The sequence below is a fragment of the Mustela nivalis genome (assembly GCF_964662115.1).
Source record: "Mustela nivalis genome assembly, chromosome: 7".
Lineage (NCBI taxonomy): Eukaryota > Metazoa > Chordata > Mammalia > Carnivora > Mustelidae > Mustela > Mustela nivalis.
In genome coordinates, this window is record NC_139026.1 from 90516783 (window position 1) to 90533986 (window position 17204).

The window sequence follows — 17204 nt, forward strand, 5'->3', positions numbered from 1 at the left end:
CCAGACACTGCATAAGGGAATGGCAGACCACAGACTGAACTTCTATTTCCACTGGAACACCTGGGACTTAAGTTAAATAGGAGGAAGACTTTCTTGTTCTAGGCTCAGAAAGTGGGCATCACCATCCAGGTCCAGCTCCAAGGCAGAGTGATGGATGAGCCGACTGGAGCTGCTTAGGGGGTGGGAGCTTGAACTTGACGTGGAGGTCCTCGGCTGTGAATCCTTAGGGGAGAAGAGGTGGCCAGGATGTCTCCCCGGTGGCAGAGGACTAGGGAAGGGTGTCCAGCGTCTTGGGACACCAGGAACGGCAGGCATCTTGATCTGAGTCTGGCTCCCCGTGGGGTAGGTGGCACGGGCCCCACCAGACCAGGCCGAGGGTGGGTCCTGACTTAGGGGTCAGGCTCAATCCCAAATACTCTACTGTGGAGGGGACGACTGAGAGAGGCCGCGACAGCTCTCTGTAGCGTTTCTAATCCTTCTGGACCTATGGCCACTTTTTCTTCTGTGTCTGTCTGGCTCCTGCGTTCTGTTTTGATTTTTGCTGTGTCCTGCCGGGGTCGTCTGTCTCGGGCTCGGAGCCTTCCCCGTCCGTGTGTCCTCCGTGTCCGCCTCCTCCCGCTCTCCCCATCCCGGTCTCTTCCTGTCTCCGTGCGCCCTTGTGCCAGCCTCCGCGTCCCTCCTCGCCCTGCGCCCTGGGAGCGCGGGCCCGCAGAAGGCGGGGAGGACGAGAGGGAGCAGGAGACGGCCGAGGGGCGGGGAGCGGGGGAACGTGGGGATTGGAGCCGGCAGGAGGGAGGAGAGCAGCGCGGGAGGGGGCGAGGGCGGGCGCGGGGCGCGGCGGGAGCGGGAGGGAGCCCGGGCGAGCGCGGCGCCCGCTCGCGCCTCCTCCGCCTCCTCCGCGTCCGCTCCGCGCGGGCCGGGCGGGATGGGCTGGCCCGGGGGCTCCCCCTGCTGCTGCCCCGCCCCGGCGCGCCCCCGCCCCGCCGGGCGCCCCCCGCAGGTGAGTGGCCGTACGGCGCGGGGCGGGAGGGCGGCGGCCGGTGCGTCACGGCGGCCGGGCGGGGCCGGTCGCCAGGGGGCGCGGGACGGGGCGGGCCGGGGGCTCGGGGGCCCGGGGACCCGGGGAGGCCGCGCCGGAGGTTGGGGCTGGGGCCGGGGGCCGGGGAGCGGGAGGGCGGGCGGGCCGCGGCGCGCCCAGCGGCGGGAAGCCCAGCAGGGGACCAGGGGGCGGGGCGCGGCCCCGGGTCACACTGCTGTCCCGCCCTCGCGCGTCCTGGGCGCCCCGACCGCCACGGGGCGCACGTTGCCCCCACATGCGGGCCGGGGACCTGGGCGGGAACGGGAGGCTGCGCGCCGGCCTGGCCCGAGAGAATGTATGCGAGGCTTTTCCTTTTCTAGTTCACTTCTGGGGAGACTGAGGCTGGTTCGATTTTTCAGCCCCACTCCTCAGCCCCCCTTTCTGCTTCTCCCCTCAATTCTACAGATCCCTCCGGGCGCACTCATATATCCCGCCTCTCCTTCCCGGGGCCTCACCCCTCCTCCGCGGCTGGGCTCCCAGCCTCTCATCCAACCACAGCTATTTCCAGGAAGGGGGAGTGTGGGTGGAGGGGTTTCTCCAAACAAACCCAAGGCTTCGAGTGAGAGGGGGCCAGGCTGGGGGAGAGACTAACAGGCTCCGAATGTTCCAGGCAGGAGGAGGGCGAGGGTCCTAGGGGGTCTGGCCATGTCTTCCAGCCCTGCCCCTGTGAGCTCCTTTTCTCTCAACTCTGGCATTCCCCATTTCCATCTCACTTCGGAGGCGCCCCACGGAGTGGGGAGAGACTCAAAGCCATGCTTCCCTGGCCAACCCACACAGGGGTTAGTGAGTCCCCCAGAGGGAACTACCGTGTGAGGGGACCTTACAGCTCCTCTGGGGACAGCAGGTACATAAGGAAGAATGCTGAAGGGGTATCCTGGTCAAGGTACGTTCAACAAGAGCAGAGAAAGGCCACCCCAACCTACCCACCCACCACAATGCTCCTCCTCTCCTGCAGCTCGGCTGCCAACTGGACCGGGCCAGACCCAGTTGCCAACACTGGCCAGGGGCCTGGAATGTCCTGGGACCCAGCCAGGGTTGATGGGATGGGAGTGGGTCGCAGAGCCAGTGCCCCTCTCCAGTTACAAGCTAGGGGCCCAAGCCTGACCAGAGATAGCTCCCTGCCCAAGGTACTCTGGGGACAGACTTCCTGACCTGAAAGGAGAATTAGGGCTTCAAAGGCGAAGCTTCAGCCCAGGCCCATGCCAGGCAGGTCCAAAGAAGTGTCCCGAGTGGGCTCTCATAGGGGAGCTCATCTCAGAGATGGCAGGATTAGACCAGTCCCTCCGGCATGAAGGAGGGAGAGGCAAGTCTGAGGACCTGGTGGGAGAAGCCTGAGCTCTGGTACATTCAGTAAATACCATGCAAATGAGGAGAGGCATATTTGCGCATTCTTTCAAGTGACAGCTCCAACCAGTCAAAGGGCTGCTGTCCAAGACTTGGGGCTGAGGACCCCCTGGCCCTTAACCCCATATATTTTTGGAAGATTCCATCCCTCCCGTCCCCCCCCCCCCCACACACACACACACACACTTCCAAGGCCCCAGTCCACCTCCTTCCCTTGACTCCTGGGACAGGAAGTTGGCCATACTCCCAGGAGGGAGGCAGGAGGCCCTCAGAGGGAGGTGGAGTATGTGTTGGGAGGGGGAAGCCTCCTGTCTGTCAGTCCTTAGGCCCTGGGACAGCTACTGAGGAAGGAGAGCAGAGCTAGGAGAGCCATGAAGGTAATACTCAGCCTGGGGTGTTGGAGGGGTGCAGTGCAGATAGGGCCCAGCCCTAGGACCTGGGTGGAGGGCCTACATAGCAGGACTGGGAAGAGGGGCTAGGGATCTGGGAAGTCTGGCAGGAAGAAGCTAAGGAATGGGGGTTCAAGGAAGTGGGGTGGGGTGCAGGGGAGGGAGGGAGGACTGTCAGGAGCAGAGCTGCTGCGGTGCTCTCAGGAGAGAGCCTCCAGCACCTTGGGCTGGAGCAGGAGAATGGAGCACTCCTGTGGGTAGAACACTCTTTTGGCTGGAATTAGGCCTTCCAGTGTGTATGGGAGGGATGGAGGAGGTAGTATGTGTTCTCCTTTTCCTATTTCACAACCAGTGAAACTGAGGCAGGAAGCTGGCCCTCAGTTTATTTTCCCTGCCCCTCAGGATGCACTCCTGATTCTGGCCTAGCTGGAGTAGTGATTCCTAGCTCCCTCTTCCTCCCCACCAGAGGTCCCCTGAGAGCCTGAGAGCTCAGGCTGGGAGGCTGGCCTGGTCAGGGACACAGTGTTCCCCACTGGCCCTTGAGCCCTGCCCTAAGACCTAAATCCTCACACACAGCCCCCCCCCCACCCCAATCCCGCCCCATCGGGGGCTGGATCTCGGGATCCTTGCTGATCCCTGGATAGGGTGGATCCCAGGACAGGGGCAGCTCCAGAGCCAGGGGACTGGGGGCAAAAGATCCTGGACTGACACTCCCAGCAGGGTAGATCCTGGGAATCTGATCTCCTAGCCTCCCCCACATCCTCCCCCCCCCCCCCACTTCCTGGAGCAGCGACCTGCCCCTTTCCCGCCTGCACTCCCCTCCACTTCCAGGGCCGGGCTTCTCCTCACACCAGCCAGACAGCCTACCCTCCACCCAGGGGAAGCAGCTGCCTCCGCCAGGCCGCTTCCAGGAAGCCCCGGGCCGGGCCCCAGCATTGTTCAGGCCCGCAGTCAGCACCCCAGCCAGCCGGACATCATGAAGTCCAGCGGCCCCGTGGAGAGGCTGCTCAGAGCCCTGGGGAGGAGGGACAGCAGCCGGGCCAGCAACAGGGTAGGAGTGCCCGCTGGCTGGGCAGAGGAGGGACAGGGGAGGAGGTATGGGCAGTGGGGGAGGGGACCAGGACTCAGGCCAGACCCCCCCCCCACCACCACCACCCTGCATGCCCTCACCACACTGCCTCTTTAGAGCCGACCAGACTGTGGTGTGAGCAGCAGAAGTCTGGATTAGGGCAGAATCTGGTGTCTGCTTTGGCTCCTTCAGCTTCCCTGCCCTAATTGATGGCGACCCTGGGGATCCTCACCTCTATACCTGCACTCGGGTATACAGACTTCATGGTAGCACTTTTCCAGGTCCCACCCAGAGCCCCAGAGCAAGGCTAAGAGATCAGGCCCCTTCCCTGAGCTAAGAAGTTTGGGGGAAATGGAGGGGAAGTGGCAAACAGAGGGTGGTGGCAGCTTTAGACACTGGGGCTTTGCTTTCCCCTGATATCGTCTGTGTGCACTGTTAGTGCCAGAATGCACCCAGCTTTCCTAATGGGTCTGACTAGGTTGGTCCAGACAGTTCAGTTGGGGTTTAATCCAGCTGCTTTGGAACAGCCAAGAGACCAAAAGTGCTGCCTGGGTCCCCAGGATGGGGAACCTGGAGGCCTGTCATTCCATTTCCCCCTATTTTCTCAGCCTTACCTCCAAAAGCAGCAGCTCAGGGCAACATGAGACTATTATGGGGGTGGGGGGGGGGACTTGAACTCCTTATGGAGGAGAAACATGGGTAAAAGGGAGAAGACACGTACAGTCCCCAGACAGAGGGTGAGTGAGGTGAACCCACAGTGGGAGAGATGGGACTTCAGGGCCATGAGAGGGCATCCCTGCCTCACTGCACTCCAGGTAGGGAGGGGGTCTAACAGGGCATCTAGTACATCCCTTCTTATATTCCATGCTGGAATCCCACTTGAACCTTCACAAATGACGGGGTGCTCCCTACATCCAAAAGTAGCAAGGCAGCTAAAGGTCTCCCTCAGTGTGCCGCCTCTGTCTGCCTGTCCCTCCAGCATCACCACCCCCTCCTTACACAATTGCTGCCTGCCGCCTCAATGCACACTGAGTAAACATGTTGTTCTGACAGTAGGGGGAGGAGGGCATGTCAGCTGTCTGGAGCGTGGGGACAGCGGGAGCCAGGGGAGTAGGACTGGCTGAGGCCACTCCTGCCAGGTCAGTCTGGGTGTCATGTGACTGACATCCTACATTCCTGTCGGACTCCCCTCCTGCTCACTCTCCACGGGGACCATCATCTGGGGAGGGTATATGGGAGGAGAAACAGGGAACCTTTGTACAGCAAAGTTAGCACCCCCAACCAGGAGAAAAGCTCCAGCACTTCAGGAGGCAGTGACCACAAGGGTCTCACACACCAGGGCCACATGAGGGGCCTGAGTGATCAGGAGGTGACCCGGCTGGGGTGATGCAAGGGGCTAGATCCCACACACCATCAAAGACAGGCCCCACAGTGGCCTGGAAACAGGTGTGGCCAAGTGCGTCTTAGGAGTGTGGGAGCTTTATCAGGACGGAGAGAGCAAGAAACCAGTGCCATGCTAAGACCCTGGTTCAGTCTCAGAGTTGGGGCCACTGAGAACTGATCTGATACCTCTGCCCATGTGTCCCTCCACCCCCAGCCCAGGAAAGCTGAGCCACACAGCTTCCGAGAGAAGGTCTTCCGGAAGAAGCCACCAGTCTGTGCAGTGTGTAAGGTGACCATCGATGGGACTGGCGTCTCCTGCAGAGGTGAGGTGCCCTGTCCTGTGACTGAGACCCTCCACCCAGCACCACTTTGGGCACAACCGCAGAAGGCAAACTCACGGAAATCATAATGAGCCTGCTGCCCCTGGACCAGGCAACACAGGAGCCAGGAGGCAGTTGCCTCCCCTCCAAACAGGACTTGCTCTCCATGACAGACAACCAACTACCCCAGAACCCAGGAGACCCACTGCTCCCCACCACTTCCCCCACTGTGACCTGTTATGTGGACTTCCCTTCCTCCCTCCCTGGCCTGGGTAGTACTACCAACTGCCGTATGCCTCCCTTGAACTGCCCCTGCCCCTACCCCCACTCCATCTCAACACATTTGTGGAAGTCCCAAGATCTGGTCCCAGGGCCTGGGGAGATGAGGGGAGGGGTGCCCCCAAAAGGCCCTTGCTAACCTCTCTCTTCTCTGCACCATCCCTCTCTAGTTTGCAAGGTGGCAACACATAGAAAATGTGAAGCAAAGGTGGGTGCTTGACTGGGAAAGGGGGACTGGAATCCCTCGCTCTGAAACAGGCTTCTCTGGCCACACTGACATCAACCCTCCACCCAGCTCATCACTGGGGAACCTCTGCTGGGGTGGGAGAGGGTGTTGTACTGGGCCCTTTAAGAACCACCCTACTCCACCCCCTGGAGGGCTGGCCCAGGCCGGTGGACAGGAGACAGCGTTTGTCTTGGTGCTGTGCCCAGGCTGCAGCTGGCGAGAGGATGGGGGTGGGGAAGAGGAGGAGAATGAGGAGGAGGAAGGGTGGGGTGGGTGGGTGGGTGAGCAGGATTTCAAAGACTTGAGCAGCCGGATGGGCTGTGCCTTCCCTCTGGGGAAGGGTCCTCAGGATGCCTGGGTGGGTCTCGTCCTGGGCCCTGGAAAAGGCTGGGCAGAAAGTACAAGATAGCACCACTGTCCACTGGGGACCTGAGACAGCCCCATCTCTGCAGAAGTTCCCTGGTCCTCGTCCTGCAGTGCGGGGGGTCCCAGGGCTTGGAGTTGGTCTGGGGGAGCTGTGTGCCCAGGGGCGGGGTCTCCCGGTGAAAGAGGCCAGTGTCCGCTCCTGGCCATGGCCTGCCTCCACGGCTCTATATATAACCCTTGCCCGCAGCTGGATGAATGGGGGTCTGTGTGGGAAGGGGGCTGGGAGCCAAGAGCAACAAATGGGGGGCCCAGGGGTGGGAGACCAAGAGGCCAGAGGGGAGGCTCTCTTAAACAGAGGAACCTCAGCTGGAGTGTGCGCCCATCTGTGGAAAGCCCCTCCACCTTGCTGAGGCCGAGGGTAGCCCCATCCTCGAGCCCAGGAGAGCCCACCGCACCAGGAGCTCAGTGCCTCACTCGGTCCCCTTCCAGGTGACTTCGTCCTGTCAGGCCCTGCCCCCTGCGGAGCTGGTGAGTGCGCTCTGAGATGAAGTGAGGGAGGCAAGGAACCTGGCTGAGGTGTCCCAAGGTCTGGTGGCCACAGACCGGGGGCCCCCAGGGGGTTAACTCGAATGGACTACTGTGGGTGGAGAGGGAAAAAATGAGACCTCTGCTCTTCTTGCCCCTGGGCCAGCTGGGGGTTAGGACTCCTGTCCCCTCGCCCAGTAGAGCCTCCACAGGGACGCGGGCGGGCCCTCTCCGCCAGCCCCAGGCTGGTCCCTGCCCCCGCCCTAACCCCTCCCTTCGCTTTCTCCATCTCCCTCCAGCGGAGAAACACGGCCCCTGTGAGGCGCATAGAGCACCTGGTGAGTGACGCTGGAGGAGGGGACGGAAGCAGGTAGCTCTGGGAGTACGGACCTAAGTTTCGTCTGGGGACTCTGGAGCGGGGAGCCTAGACCGGGGAAGAGGGGGGACACCCGAACTTGTGCACCGTCTCCTCTCATCCACCAGGGATCCACCAAGTCTCTGAACCACTCAAAGCAGCGCAGCACTCTGCCCAGGTAAGTGAGGGTGCCGGGGTGGTCCCCCATCTCCGCCCTGCGCAGCGTCCCCCAGAGAAGCTCTCCCGGGCAGCCCCCGCCCGCAAGCGGCCCCACCGACCCTGGGAACCCCCGAGGCCTCGCCCTCCGCTCCCATCGGGAGCCCCACCCCCGAGCCTGATGCAGCCTTCGCCCCCTCCTAGGAGCTTCAGCCTGGACCCGCTTATGGAGCGCCGCTGGGACTTGGACCTCACTTACGTGACGGAGCGGATCCTGGCCGCCGCCTTCCCCGCGCGGCCCGACGAACAGCGACACCGGGGCCACTTGCGCGAGCTGGCTCACGTGCTGCAATCCAAGCACCGCGACAAGTACCTGGTGAGGGGCGGGGCCTTCCACAGTCGGCCAATGATAGGGCTGGGAGATCCAGAAGGGCGGAGCTGCACCGGATGCCAATCTCGCAGAGGCGCGGCCCCATGGGGGCGGGGCACGGGGGCGGGGCCGCGGGAGCCGATCGGGAACACCCCCTTTGGGCTGTCAAGGCTAAACCCGGCTCTAGGGACCGCGATCTCCTCGTTTAGAAGAAAGACTTTGCTTTAGGGTTACGGCAGGGAACTGTGCCTCGCTCCTTGAGGTCACCTCTGTCTAAAGCTCCCCTTTACTTTCAGCTCTTCAACCTTTCAGAGAAAAGACATGACCTGACCCGCCTAAACCCCAAGGTAGGAGAGGGGATTAAAGCCATTCAACTGAGCGAGCCCCACCCTTGAAGCCCCCAGTCTCCTCCTCACTAATAGTAGCGACTAGCATCTACTTCGCTCTTAAGCACTTTCCCAGGTGACTTATTACTTGAGACACTCCAAAGCATGGTGCAGCAGGCATCAGCCCATTGTACTTGTAAGAAAATTGTCCAGGCTGTCTTGGACAACCAACAGTACCTTGACCTTGGCCTCAAGCGACCCCTACCCCTGGTCCCTTTTCCATCCCCACCCATCTCTTTTTGCCTGTGGCCCCCATCATCAGTTGTACCCCCACACATCCCAGGTCCAGGATTTCGGTTGGCCTGAGCTACATGCACCCCCGCTGGACAAGCTCTGTTCCATCTGCAAAGCCATGGAGACGTGGCTCAGTGCTGACCCACAGCATGTGGTCGTACTGTACTGCAAGGTGGGCTGGGACCTCAGGTTCAAAGGGCTGGGGGGCTCTCAGCCTGGGGCCCCAGCTTGCCCTACATTCCTCCCTCTCTGTCCTCAGGGGAGCAAGGGCAAGCTCGGGGTCATCGTCTCTGCCTACATGCACTACAGCAAGATCTCTGCAGGGTGAGGCTCCCTGGCCCCTTACTCCCCAGTGACCCTTCCTCCAGTGGGCCTTGATGAGCCTGTCTCCCTTGAAGCCCACCTCTGTGTGTTCAGAGAGCCATTTACTATCAACTTGGCCTTTCCACCTCCTTTTTCTCACTTGTTCTTCACCAGGGTTCCCAGTGGAGGGTTGGCATCAGATTCCTGGGGCCAATGGAACAAAGTGGCACAAACTAAGTGACTTAAAACCACAGAAATTAGTTGCCTCGGTTCTGGAGTCTAGGAGTCTAAAATGAGGTGTCAACAGGGCTGCACTCCCACTGAGACTCTGCGTAGAACCCTTCCTTGCCTCTTTCTAGCTTCTGGTGGTGACCAGCCATCCTTGGTGTTCCTTGGCTTGCTGCTGTGTCACTCCAGCTCTGCCTGGGTCATCACATGGCTTTCTTCCTGTGTGTGTGTCTGTCTGTCTCTTCTCTTCTTCTAAGGGCACCATAGTGGATTAAGGGCTCATCCCTACTCCAGTATAACATCTTAACTAATTCCATCTGCAACGACCCTATTTCCAAATAAGGTCACATTCTGAGGTACATATGTTTTGGGGAGTCAAAATTCAACCCATAACATGGTTTTATTGCCCCATTTTATAGAGGAGGAAACTAAAAATTCAGGGAACACTTGCCTGAGGTCCAACAACTAGTCAAGTGACTATCTGTGGGGTTTCTTGCCCTCTTCGCATGGCTCTGGGCTTCCTCTAGACTCAGGGGATCACCCGTCTCCACCCTCCCCTGGGGCTTAGGGTTGGGAGGCCTGGATGGATACCTGCCCCTGATCCCCCACACTGCCCCTGTGGTCCCCAGGGCAGACCAGGCACTGGCCACGCTCACCATGAGGAAGTTCTGCGAGGACAAGGTAGCGGCGGAGCTACAGCCCTCCCAGCGCCGGTGAGCAGCCTGGGTGGGGATGGGCCGCAGGAGCTGCTCCCTTTGTGGCCCCAGGGCCCAGATCCTCTCGTTCATACAGCATACCCTAAGGGAGCACCTTCTGTGTGCCAGGCACTATAGCAAGTGCTGAGAATTCAGAACGAACGAGGTCCCTGCTCTCACAGAGCCTGTGATAAAGAGAGGCGTGCAGTCAGAGCCCATCTCTGTCACGGGAAGCAGAGATCTGGGGGAAAAGGGCATTCTAGGCAAAGGGGCCAGCAACTACAAGCCTTGGAGACAACAAGAGGGATTGAGGTTAGACGCAAGGAAGAACTTTCTGGTGAGCCGGAAGATGGGAAGGCAGTGCTAAGAAGGGCAGGCCTTCTAAGGGTGAGGGGGGTGTGCGTAGTAGAAATGATACAAAGGGATCCCCCCGAGGGAGGGGCTTATGTTCTCACTGACACGTTCCCTATCAGATACATCAGCTACTTCAGCGGCCTCCTATCTGGCTCCATCAGGATGAACAGCAGCCCTCTCTTCCTACACTACGTGCTCGTGCCTGTGCTGCCAGCCTTTGAACCTGGCACTGGTGAGTCTGCCTAGGATGTGCTTGACAGGGAGGACCATCCCCCATCCCCTCCTCTCAGCAGCCCCCACATGCCTTCTCCTTTCTGCGCCTCCAGGCTTCCAGCCCTTCCTCAAGATCTACCAGTCCATGCAGCTGGTCTACACCTCTGGAATCTAGTGAGTGCCCTGTTCCCAGGCCCCTGCTCCTGGCTTCCTGTTCCTCCAGCCTCCCCAAGCCCCCACCCCTCACCACCCCCAGCTCCTGCCACTGCATCCAGAAACGTATGCCCTCATGGAGTCCATTTTACAGACGGAAAGGCTGATGCTCAGCTAAAGGTCAAGGTCTATCACTCAGGGCTCAGACTCCAGTCTCCCAGCTTCCTCCTGGCCCTCATACTCCCCACCCCTGGCCCAGCCCAAGTGCCCCAGATTTCAGCCTCTGCCTTGTCCTCTCTTCCTCAGCCACATCACAGGCCCTGGGCCTCAGCAGCTTTGCATCAGCCTGGAGCCAGCCCTCCTCCTCAAAGGCGATGTTATGGTGAGGGGGGCCATGGGGAGGGCGTTACAAGGGGTGATGTTGTATCCTACCAGGTGCATAGTCTATGGCGAATCATCCTTTCAAGGCAGACTGCAGGGCAGAAAGTTAGTCAGGGGCCGGGGGGTGGTTATCGCCTTGAGTTGAGATGGGGCAGAGCTGTGACCACACAGTCCCCAGGGTGGAAGCACAGAAGAGACATAAGTGGCCAGGAGGGCCTGACCCCCAGTCTCCATTCCTGCATCCAGGTGACCTGCTATCACAAGGGTGGCCGGGGGACAGACCGGACCCTGGTGTTCCGAGCCCAGTTCCACACGTGCACCATCCACGGGCCACAACTCACTTTCCCCAAGGACCAGCTAGACGAGGCCTGGGCTGGTGAGTTGGACACAGATGTGGGGCTGGAGCCCAGGTGAAGGCAGGCAGGGGGCCTAGCTCCTCACCGTCCATTCCCCGCAGATGAGAGGTTCCCCTTCCAAGCCTCAGTGGAGTTTGTCTTCTCCTCCAGCCCTGAAAAGATCAAAGGTAAGAGCCAAACCTTGGGGCGGGGCTAAAGATTGGGTCCGTGCTCCCCAACACCTGGGTGGACCTCCCATAGGCAACACTCCACGGAATGAGCCTTCGGTCTCTGTTGACTACAACACCGCGGAGCCCGCTGTGCGCTGGGATTCCTACGAGAACTTCAACCAGCACCACGAGGACAGTGTGGATGGTGCGTGGGGCAGGCCCAGGGGTGGTGGAAGGTGTAAGTTTGGGGGCACACTCCTTCTTCCCTGGCAGATTCCCCCTCCCAAGAGACACCCTGGAGCACTAGTCTCCTGCACGGTCCCCTCTCATTCACTTGCTCTCTTGCTCTCTGTCTCTCCATCTCCCCACTTGCCCTCCCTCCCCGGTCCTCTCCCCACTCAGGTTCCCCAACCCACACCCGAGGACCCCTGGATGGCAGTCCTTACGCCCAGGTGCAGCGGGCCCCCCGCCAGACCCCGCCAGCGCCCTCTCCGGAGCCACCTCCACCCCCCATGCTCTCTGTCAGCAGTGACTCTGGCCATTCGTCCACGCTGACCACGGAGCCCGCAGCCGAGTCACCTGGCCGGCCGCCCCCAACAGCTGCTGAGCGGCAGGAGCTGGACCGCCTCCTGGGTGGCTGCGGCGTGGCCAGTGGAGGCCGGGGAGCTGGGCGAGAGACAGCCATCCTAGACGACGAAGAGCAGCCCCCCACGGGTGCAGGCCCACCCCTTGGGATGTATTCAGGCCACAGGCCTGGCCTCAGCCGCCACTGCTCCTGCCGCCAAGGCTACCGGGAGCCCTGTGGGGTCCCCAATGGGGGCTACTACCGGCCGGAGGGCACCCTGGACAGGCGGCGGCTGGCCTACGGGGGCTACGAGGGGCACCCCCAGGGCTACACTGAGGCCTCCGTGGAGAAGAGGCGCCTCTGCCGATCACTGTCCGAGGGGCCATATCCCTACCCTCCCGAGCTGGGGAAACCAGCCACCGGGGACTTTGGCTACCGGGCCCCGGGCTATCGGGAGGTGGTGATCCTGGAGGACACCGGGCTGCCTGCACTGTGTTCGTGCCCTGCCTGTGAGGAGAAGCTGGCGCTGCCCACTGCAGCCCTATACGGGCTGCGGCTGGAGAGGGAGGCCGGAGAGGGGTGGGCAGGCGAGGCCGGCAAGCCTCTCTTGCACCCGGTGCGGACGGGGCACCCGCTGCCCCTGCTGGTGCCTGCCTGCGGCCATCACCATGCCCCGATGCCCGACTACAGCTGCCTGAAACCCCCCAAGGCGGCTGAGGACGGGCATGAGGGCTGCTCCTATGCCATGTGCCCTGAGAACAGGTATGGGCACCCAGGGTACCCTGCCCTGGTGACCTACAGCTATGGAGGAGCGGTTCCCAGTTACTGCCCAGCATACGGCCGGGTGCCCCACAGCTGTGGCTCTCAAGCTGAGGGCAGAGGGTACCCCAGTTCTGGCGCCCACTCCCCACGGGCTGGCTCCATATCCCCAGGCAGCCCGCCCTACCCACAGTCCAGGAAGCTGAGTTACGAGATTCCTGCGGAGGAGGGAGGGGACAGGTACCCCATGCCTGGGCACCTGGCCCCAGCAGGCCCCTTGGCATCTGCAGGTGAGGGTGCTGGGGTGGGGAGTGCCAAGGGAAGAGGAGGGTTCTGGAAGATGGTGGGGAAGGTACAGGGTGAGAGAGAGCTAAGCCGGACAGAAGGGACTTCTGACTCACAGCCCCTTTTCTCACCTTTCCCATAGAGTCCCCTGAGCCAGGCTCTTGGAGGGAGGGCCCGAGCGGGCACAGCACCCTACCTCGGTCTCCCCGTGACGCTCCGTGCAGTGCCTCTTCTGAGCTGTCTGCGCCTTCCACACCCCTGCATACCAGCAGCCCAGTCCAGGGCAAGGAAAGGTACGAGCAGAGGCTGGGGCTGTCCAGGCTCCAAGGCAGCTGGCAAACTGGGGCTGGGGGCAGCTCCCACAGGGGCTCTGGAGCCCTAGTTACCTACTGATCACCCGCCTACCCTCCCAAACTGCAGCACCCGACGGCAGGACACCACGTCGTCCCCCACCTTGGTGCCCACTCAGAGACTAAGTCCTGGCGAGGCCTTGCCATCTGTTCCCCAGGGAGGCGCTGAAAAGGCTCCCGAGCTGCCAGGAAGAAGCGGGCTAGAGCTTCCGGCCCCTAGCCCCTTCTCCCCAACCTCCCCGCCCAGCTCACCCAGTGACTGGCCTCAGGAGAAGAGCCCTGGGAGCCGCTCCGATGGTGCCAGTCCGAGGGGCCCCGTGCCCACCACGCTGCCTGGCCTCCGCCATGCCCCCTGGCAGGGACTTCGAGATCCCCCAGATAGTCCGGATGGGTCCCCCCTCACTCCTGTGCCTACCCAGATGCCCTGGCTCATGGCCAGTTCAGAGCCATCTCAGAGCTCACCCACGCCTGCCTTCCCCCTGGCTGCCTCCTATGACATCAATGGCCCCACCCAGCCCCCACTTCCCGAGAAGCGCCACTTGCTGGGACCTGGGCAACAGCCAGGACCCTGGAGCTCAGAGCAGGCATCACCACCAGCCAGAGGCACCAGTCACCATGTCACCTTTGCACCTCTGCTCTCGGATAATGTCCCCCAGCCCCCAGGTATGGAGGCCTTGAGGAGGGTGGGACCCCCTTGTGAGAACCTGTCTCCCAAGGAGAAGCATGGCATGGGCACTGGGAAGCACTGGGGGCCAAGCTCGGTCCCTCCCTGTCCTAGAGCCTCCTATGCAAGAGAGCCAGAGCAACGTCAAGTTCGTCCAGGATACATCCAAGTTCTGGTACAAGCCACACCTGTCCCGTGACCAAGGTGAGAAGCCAGCTTGCCCCTCCCCTCCCACCCGCCTCCCCCCGGCTGCATCTTGGCTTAAGAACCCATCCTTCCAGTTGACACCCTTGGTGCCTCCTCCCTGTCTCATCAGGTTTACCTGGGCTGTCTCTCTCACTAGCAGATGGTTCTGGGCTTTGGGCCCAAGGAGGTTGACTCAACACTGTCAGTGCCCTTTTAACTTGAAAGTTCCATCCCAGGTGCCCCAAAACACCACAGCCATCGGGGCAAGAGGTCTAGGGAGCTTGGGTAGCAGAGGTAGACAGGGCTCTGTGGGGCTCAATCACCACTGTGAAAATTTCTCCCACATCCTCCCAGCCATTGCTCTACTGAAAGACAAGGATCCTGGGGCCTTCCTGATCAGAGACAGTCATTCATTCCAAGGAGCCTATGGATTGGCACTTAAAGTGGCCACACCGCCACCCAGCGCCCAGCCCTGGAAAGGTACAGAATGCCCAAACCTGAGGGAGAAAGGGAGTGATGTGGAGGGAGGTACCAGAGGCAAGACAAGGTGGGGTGGGCCATGACCCTTCTCTGTGGGGAGAGGCAGAACAGGACCTCTCTCCAGTTCTGGAAAGAATCCCAGCAGGGGAGAAAGCTGAGACCCAAAATCTGCTAAAGCCTTCCTTCCTCTCCCCTCCCCTCAGGGGACCCCTTGGAACAGCTGGTCCGCCATTTTCTCATTGAAACTGGGCCCAAAGGGGTGAAGATCAAGGGCTGTCCCAGTGAGCCCTACTTTGGTGAGCAGCATGGACCAAGAAGGTTCCAGTGGGTCGGTTTTGGGAGGACCAAAGGGTCTCAGGAGGGTGAAGGGAGAGCTGGGGATCTTTGGGGACACTGCAGGACTCCTCTCACCTCTCCCTGCAGGCAGCCTGTCCGCCCTGGTGTCCCAGCACTCCATCTCCCCGCTGTCCCTGCCCTGTTGCCTGCGCATTCCCAGCAAAGGTGGGTGTCTCGTGGTCAGTCCTCCTACTTCCCCTCACCTGCTGCAGCCCAAGGCAGTACCCTCCAGGCCCTGGCTCCCAGCCTGCCTTCCGGTGGGACCAGCAAAGAGTTCTCCAGTCCCTGGGGAATGTGGCTCCCTGTTGACCTTCCCTGTTGGCCCTCATTTCCCTCAGATCCTCTAGAGGAGACCCCAGAGGCCCCAGTGCCCGCCAACATGAGCACAGCCGCAGACCTCCTCCGTCAGGGTGCTGGTAGGGATCTCCCCTCCCTTCTTCCCTCTCCCTGGGCACCTAGTGGGGCACTACAGATGCAGGCAGGAGGTGCTGAAAGGCCTGGAGGTGGGCGGGTCCTTCTATTTGTAGTGAGGGTAGAAGGGGGTCTTCAGACTAAGACCCCAAAGTCATGAACTTGAAAATCTTGGTGGGGGTTGGGGATGGCCTTGTTAGAATGCAGATTCCTGGGCCTCTGTCCAGCATTCCTGACTGTAGATCTGGGGAATTGTAGAATCTGCCTTTTTAACAGGTGACCTGTGATTCTAACAACTTTTGAGCAGCACTGATGGGGGAAAGGGCGAGAGCCAGGGGTGTGGAGGGATAGGGGAAGACAGATCTGGGTGCTGGTGAAGCCAGTGCTTCCCTCCAGCCCTCTCCTGTCTCCTAGCCTGCAGTGTGCTCTACCTGACCTCAGTGGAGACGGAGTCACTGACGGGCCCCCAGGCAGTGGCCCGGGCCAGCTCAGCAGCTCTGAGCTGCAGCCCCCGGGCCACCCCAGCAATCGTCCACTTCAAGGTCTCGGCCCAGGGCATTACACTGACAGACAACCAAAGGAAGTGAGTATGTGCGCCGAACCCCCAGGGACCCCGGAGACCCGTTTCTGGCTGTTGTTGACTTTCCCCATGATCCTCCTTGAAGGCTCTTCTTTCGCCGCCATTACCCAGTGAACAGCATCACCTTCTCCAGCACGGATCCTCAGGACCGGAGGTGAGCACAGCCCCATACTCCCATCAGGCCCCCCAGACCGGGCAGCCCCCAGCCCCAGCCCTCCTTCGGTAGCTACACCCCGGGTGCATTTCTTCATGGTTCTTCTCTTTCTTCAGATGGGCCAACCCTGACGGGACCACCTCCAAGTAAGCCTCCACAAGTACCACCCCTTCCCTCCCTGGGACTGAGGCGCACCCTTCCTCCCCAACCCTGGCTTTGCTGTCTTTTGTGGAAGGGATGCTGAGCCCCCTCCCCACCCTGCTTTGTATCCCTAGGATCTTTGGTTTCGTGGCCAAGAAGCCGGGAAGCCCCTGGGAGAATGTGTGTCACCTCTTTGCAGAGCTTGACCCAGATCAGCCTGCAGGTGCCATTGTCACCTTCATCACCAAAGTCCTACTGGGCCAGAGAAAGTGAAGGCAGGCCACAAGCTCAGAGCCCACCTCAACACCGCACGCCTCTCAGCACCCCACAGTCCTCACTTCCCCTGGCCCGGGCGCAGGAGACCCAGGAGCCAGCCACCACCCCCCATAGGAAGGGGTAATGGGCCTCAGCCTGGGACACTGCTCTCCTTCCCTGCCCCAGCCTGCTAAGCCAACTGGATAGGCCTGTGAGATGACTTTGCATGTGAGCAGATGGCAGAGATGGGCATGTGAAGGGTGAGGAGGCAGCAGTTGGAACCCTGGAGGGGATCTCTGGACAGCCCCGCCTGCAGGAGAACATCAGCCTGGAGGGTGAACCGGGCCTGCCAGCTCTGCCCAGTGGCAGGTCCCAGCCTGGCAGGGAGAGGCGTAAGAGGTGAGGAGAGCAAGGCACTCCCTCCTCTGCCTCCCCCCACCGAGCAGAGAGATCAGAGTGGGATCACATGAATAGGGGGAAACAAAGAGTCTATTTTTGTCTAATAAAGAATTTCTATAACATTATTTTGGAGTTGGAGTTGAACCTCGTTCACGGGAAGGTCAAGGCCTCATGTCTCCCAAGGGCATACCTGTGCTTCTTGGGGGGCATCCCAGGCCCACAGCCAGGCCCACGAAGTGCACACAGTCCCTATCCCTGGCCTCATACTAATCCACGTCTCCAGTGAGCAAGCTGCTCAGTTGCCCGCACCTCTGGCACTGTCCCTGC

The 17204-nt window shown here is 61.0% G+C and overlaps 1 protein-coding gene across 4 annotated transcripts; it reads left to right on the forward strand.

The window, feature by feature from the left end:
* Positions 1-828: 828 nt before the first annotated feature.
* On the forward strand, positions 829-17002 carry TNS2 (tensin 2). Of its 4 annotated transcripts, none has more exons than XM_082741434.1 (29): positions 829-1000; positions 5478-5586; positions 6033-6070; positions 6944-6982; positions 7279-7317; positions 7463-7512; positions 7695-7866; positions 8157-8207; positions 8530-8652; positions 8740-8804; positions 9641-9724; positions 10180-10292; positions 10387-10447; positions 10733-10808; positions 11054-11183; positions 11265-11330; positions 11404-11517; positions 11715-12926; positions 13064-13214; positions 13342-13934; positions 14050-14139; positions 14476-14601; positions 14805-14897; positions 15025-15102; positions 15276-15353; positions 15763-15931; positions 16014-16082; positions 16199-16228; positions 16358-17002. In XM_082741434.1, the coding sequence occupies exons 1-29, from the start codon at positions 926-928 to the stop codon at positions 16494-16496; spliced, it is 4233 nt and encodes a 1410-aa protein (XP_082597560.1). In that variant the 5' UTR covers positions 829-925; the 3' UTR covers positions 16497-17002. The 4 variants fall into 4 exon arrangements, with proteins under 4 accessions (XP_082597560.1, XP_082597562.1, XP_082597559.1 ...); XM_082741436.1 differs by lacking the exon at positions 829-1000 and adding an exon at positions 2748-2799; XM_082741433.1 differs by lacking the exon at positions 829-1000 and adding an exon at positions 3773-3862.
* The last annotated feature ends 202 nt before the right edge of the window (positions 17003-17204 follow it).

Excerpts from the sequence above, each read along its gene's own strand:
- TNS2 (XM_082741434.1), top strand. The coding sequence starts at position 926 with ATGGGCTGGCCCGGGGGCTCCCCCTGCTGCTGCCCCGCCCCGGCGCGC. Across the intron at positions 9,725-10,179 it reads CTACAGCCCTCCCAGCGCCG|ATACATCAGCTACTTCAGCG; the intron begins GTGAGCAGCCTG and ends GTTCCCTATCAG. Across the intron at positions 11,518-11,714 it reads CCACGAGGACAGTGTGGATG|GTTCCCCAACCCACACCCGA; the intron begins GTGCGTGGGGCA and ends CTCCCCACTCAG.